Source organism: Balaenoptera ricei, chromosome 2, assembly GCF_028023285.1.
Source record: "Balaenoptera ricei isolate mBalRic1 chromosome 2, mBalRic1.hap2, whole genome shotgun sequence".
In the NCBI taxonomy this organism is placed as follows: domain Eukaryota; kingdom Metazoa; phylum Chordata; class Mammalia; order Artiodactyla; family Balaenopteridae; genus Balaenoptera; species Balaenoptera ricei.
In genome coordinates this window covers 156,643,881-156,649,351 of record NC_082640.1, presented here as the reverse complement: position 1 = coordinate 156,649,351, position 5,471 = coordinate 156,643,881, and the positions used below count along the sequence as shown (strand labels likewise).

At 41.5% G+C, this 5,471-nt stretch overlaps 1 protein-coding gene across 1 annotated transcript; it reads left to right on the top strand.

Moving 5' to 3' along the window:
- The first annotated feature begins 1,308 nt into the window (after window positions 1-1,308).
- LOC132360170 (disintegrin and metalloproteinase domain-containing protein 20-like) lies at window positions 1,309-3,519 on the top strand. The gene has a single exon (XM_059915232.1). It carries the CDS (start codon window positions 1,309-1,311, stop codon window positions 3,517-3,519), a length of 2,211 nt encoding a protein of 736 aa, XP_059771215.1.
- The last annotated feature ends 1,952 nt before the right edge of the window (window positions 3,520-5,471 follow it).

The window sequence follows — 5,471 nt, the reverse complement described above, 5'->3', positions numbered from 1 at the left end:
CAGCAAAACACCATAGACTGGGTGACTTATACATAAGAGAACTTTATTTCTCAGTTCTGGAGGCCAGTAAGTCCAAGATAAAGGCACCAGCAGATTTAGTGTCTGGTGAGAACCACTTCCTGGCTCATAAATGACACCTTCTCACCGTAACCACACAGGGCAAAAGGGGTGAAGGATCTCTCTGAGGCCTCTTTTATAAAAGCACTAATCACCTCCCAAAGACCCCACCCGCTAATACCACCACCTTGGGGGTGAGGATTTCAAACGTTCATCTTGAGCACGCCCCAATCAAGATTCAGAAGTTTCCCATCACTCCAGAAAGTTCCCTCCATCCCTCCATTCCCTCATATCAGGAAAACAGTGATTTAAACTCTATTCCCCTATATTATTTTGGACTATTCCAGAACTTCATACAAATGAAGTCCTATATGAAGTTTCTTTGGTCTGATTTCTTTCTATCATCATAATATCTATGAGATAGATACATCCATGTTCTTACACATATCAGAAACTTGTTCAGATTTACTGAGGATTATCGTACTGAATGAATATGCCAGTTTGTTTGCCATTCATCTATTCAGTACTGGTTGTTTGTTTCCAGTCTGTGGAATAAACTTGCGAATAATGCTGCTATGAATATCCACGTACGAATCGCTGTGGGGAACGTCCTATGGCTAGAATCACTGAGACATATGGCAACTATAAGTTTAACTTTATTAGAAACTATTATTATCCACCTTACTTTTTCTACTCATGACACTATTTATTTATTATTTTTTTCCGTTAATCACCCCCAACACATTCCATTTTTATAAAGTATGAGAGAATCTGATTCTCTCCTCAAAATTCTTACAAAAAAGAAGCTTCCACTCTCCTCTCCATTCTGTAATTTCTTAATTACAAATTGAAGCCTTGTCTCATTTTGGTTTCAGGAAAAAAAAGTCAATCACTGTCTTAAAACTATACCAAACCCACTGATTCTTCCCCTGTGACTTCTCCAAGAGACCGTGGAACCACTCAGCCCAAGATATACACTCCATTTTTCCTAATTTCTCCCAGGTTTCCTCCTCTCTAAGAGCCCTGTGCCAGGATCCCCAGGATCACTTAGCACAGCCCCTCCCCCTCATGAATACACCATTGTTATGTAAGAGCTTCCCCCTCCCTCCTCCACCTCTCTGGGGATGTCCAGCCTCCAGCCCCTCTCTGCTCTCCTCAGGACTAGACTGCTGTTTAGGAGTTGCTGTTCCAGGGATAGTCTTGCCTGCCTCCCACTGGAGTGCATTTCTTTGGTCACAGGCTTCCTCACTCATGGGGCCTGCCTGGGCCCAGGCCCACCTGGCAGGTGATCTCTGCCTGCCTCTGCTCTGGCTACTCCTGTTTCCGACCTGCTGCTCCCATGACCCCCCAGGTTGGCGCTTCACTTCCTCTGAAATTGTGATCCCCAGGAAGGTGTCCCACAGAGTGCGTGGAGCCACAACACAAGGTCAGCTCTCCTACAAGGTTCGCTTCAGTGGCCAAAGGCACGTGCTTCACATGAGAGTCAAGAAGAGCTTGCTGCCCAGACATTTTCCTGTTATCACCGATAACGACCAAGGCACCATGCAGGAGGACTACCCTTTTATCCCCCGAGACTGTTACTACTTTAGCTACCTGGAAGGGGTTCCTGGGTCCATGGGCACACTGGACACCTGCTATGGGGGTCTGCGTGGCATGCTGCAGGTGGATGACTTCACTTACGAAATCAAACCACTGGAGGCTTCTTCCAAATTCGAGCATGTGATTTCTCAGCTTGTGTCACAAAAAACACCAGCAGAGGATGCAAAATGTAAGATTGAAAGGAAAGATACAAATCAAGCATATGAGGAGGCGATGATTGCTGAGATGCCTAGAGCAGCTCCTGTGTATTTGTGGTGGCCGCATAGGAAATACTTAAAACTTCACTACACAGTTTCTAACTCATTAGTTGTTCAGAACTCTAATCATACACGTATAATAGAGAATGTAGTGATTATAAACAACATATTGCATAGCATTTTCTACCAGGGTCAACTTCAGGTTTTGATTCGTCTCATGTGCATATGGGATGGCATGGATAAGATGGATTTATATAGTTGGCCTAGTGCTGAAGCTGCAGTATCTCAATTTGGTTTATGGAAATTGTGGGGATGGTATTCACAAATTCCTCATGATACTTCAATGCTTTTCACAGGACATAAAATCGCTGGGTCCTCATATTATAGCAGCCAAGAAGGAATATGCAACCCCAATTGGGGAGCATCGTTTGTATTTGTTTCAAATTATCACATATTTTTAGCTTCAACTGTTGCAGCACATGCAATAGGTCATGTTATGGGCTGTGTACACGATGGTCCAGGTTGTCACTGTTTTCGAAGAGATCACTGCATCATGGCTCCTGAGCCTGGTCTTCTAGATATGATGAGCAATTGTACATATAGCAAACTGCATCAACGGGTTTCTATGTGGGATCCTTGTTTGAGTATACCAAATGTACCATACCGTAATTTTCCTTATGTAGCTGCTCGTTGTGGTGACAAGATCCAAGATGAGAGGGAAGAATGTGACTGTGGCACCTTAAAAGACTGTAGTCAGGATCCGTGTTGCAATACCAATTGTACCCTTAGCCTTGGCAGTACTTGCAATCATGGAGGTTGCTGCTGGAACTGTAAATATGCTCAACCTGGAACTCTTTGCAGAGATACTCTTGGTATTTGTGATCTACCAGAATACTGTAATGGGACAACGCATGTTTGTCCAGCTGACACTTATATCCAGGATGGAACCCCGTGTTCGCCATTAGCTGTTTGTGTGATGGGAAACTGTAGTGACCGTGATATGCAGTGTCAAGCCCTCTTTGGCTATAAAGTAAAAGATGCTGCACCAGCATGCTATAAAACATTGAATATCATAGGTGACCGATTTGGGAACTGTGGTGTGAGGTTGCTTCGAGGAGGAGGAAAACCTGTAAAATGTGAACAAGATGATGTTCTGTGTGGAATGCTGCACTGTGCTAATGTGGAGGAACTTCCTGGTGGTGGGGAGCACACTACATTTCATCATATGGTAGTACAAGATATTAAACCAGAAAGCTGCTTTGGGTATGATGCCCACTTTGGGACAGACTCACCAGAAATGGGGCTTGTAGTGGATGGTGCATCATGTGGCCCAGGATCATACTGTAAGGACCAAAATTGTACTTTTTTCCAAGACATGGGTTTTGACTGTGATGTCAAGATGTGCACTTACAGAGGGGTATGCAACAACCAAAGACACTGTCACTGTCAGCGAGGTTGGAAACCACCAAATTGTAGCGAGAGAGGACCAGGTGGCAGTGTAGATAGTGGCCCCCCACCTGACAGAGAAATAGGTATTCGAGCCAGGCTACTAATGAATATAAACAGAGGAACAGCTCTACTGCTTCTTCGTCTTTTCCTTCTTTTGCTTTCAGCGGTTATAGGTGCCTTTTACTATGTGAAAGATATTACGGAAAATGAAAAATAAACTGTTGGAAAAAATTATCCCTTGAACCCAAGTAAATACAAACTGGAACACACAAAATGGAGAAAATTACTTTGGCACTTACTGGAAGAAATGATCGATAATCACTCTTACAGGATTAATTACATAATTCTATAGTTCTTCCCAAGTTGTTATCTTGAAATAAAATGACTTGGCAATTTAAAAAGGGTCTGTGTGTTTAAATGCATTTAATATGTTATATCTAGTCATAGTCTTACTACTCCTGTAGACGATAGTGTGAACTGTTAGATTCACCAACAAGAGGACCTATACTTATTTATGTTGTGCATACTAAAGTTTCACAGATATGCCTGTAGCACTCCTTGTTTGAACTGGTATGCACTTGTTTAATACTTTATTAGACTTTCCTTTAGTTGATTATGTACTAGATTTGTGTAATTGGTTCATGTTTTTGCTAGTGTTAAATAAGTCTAACATAAAAGATAGCATAAAAGACACCTTGACAGATACAGTAGGAAGATCAAAAATTTTGTGTCATAAGTGCATGCATATCAACAGTAGTTCAACAACCTGCTAAGTACGTGATCTTGCCCAAGGTCATAGGCTTTCAGAGGATCAAGGTTATATCTGACATGTTACACTGAGAGATGAAATGTACTTTTCTGGGGTTTTGTGATGGTCCAAAGAAAGGCCCTAAGAAGGGCCTGGAATATGTTAGGCACTTAATAAATGCTGACTCTTTCATTCTCATTATTCTCATTATTATCTTGGGTAGTGCTAAAACAGAAGTATTCCAAGTATAAGGACTTTGGCATTTGATATCTTTTATTGTAAAACCATCACACAAGGAGCCATTGATCACTGATTTATCACTTCTTATGGGCCCTAGTTATTAATGTCATATCATCTCACATTTAAAATCCTAGGAATTGCCTAAGCACAGCCTGTCTATAAAGTACAGGATGGAACTGCGTGCCTGATGTATAATATGTACAGGAACAAAAACTTACATAAAAGGAAACAGGAAGCAATCGTTTCATCAGAGAGTATTAGAAGAGGGTCTCATAAGTAAGATGTGTTATATTCATGCTATTAAAATGTCTCAGACCTTGGATCAAATCCCTTTCTAAATATGGAGTCCAGATGAGGGTAGCTACCTAAGGGAAGAGGAAGGATGCAGCAGTAGAGAATCAATGGTCTTGCCACCCTGTGACATTTTAATTTGTCCAACTTTTATAGAGTTCTCTTTGGCAGCATTTCTTGTCCACAGAGTTTATCCAGTAGAGTAATCTGGATCTTCATCCTTGACAGGTCTGAGACCCAGTTTACTATACCCTTGTCAAACATATGTTACTGCATTTGCTCTTTGCAACAATATCTATTAAAATCGAAGTTGGATGACCATTTACTAACATGGTTACTTCTCCTTGATCCAAAGGCACCTGATGAAAACAAAGTATCTTTCTTCCTGTGGGTCGGGGTGTGTGGGCGGGGTGATTTTGTTTCAAATTAGCAGTCCATTTGCCAAAAGGTGAAAACTGTGGCCCCTGTAGCTTTTTTTCTCTATTTCTATTTTTCTGATATCTACTCATATCCTTATTGGTCTTTTTGCACTGGTGAAGGACCTTTTGTTTCCCTCAAGGTGTTTAATTTGTAGTACCATACACTCAATGGTGTATGTTTTCTCTTTGGTTACCAGGCTATCTCCAAAATCTTGACCTAAGTGTTTTACCCTGAGGATGAGTGTGATCTTCAGTCTATTTTATGTTTCTAAACAACATTTGATATTTCAGGTATAGGCCATACTTTTAAAAGGTGGCTGTCTCGTGTTAAGGTCCAACATGGGTATTCCTTAAAAGCAGTTTCTAATTGGTGCCAGATATGTGAGACTGAATCATTACAGCCAAGTTAACGTGGTTGGATTATTCCCAGTCAAGTAAGGGAAGACACGGTCAGGGGTAGACTTAGAAGAT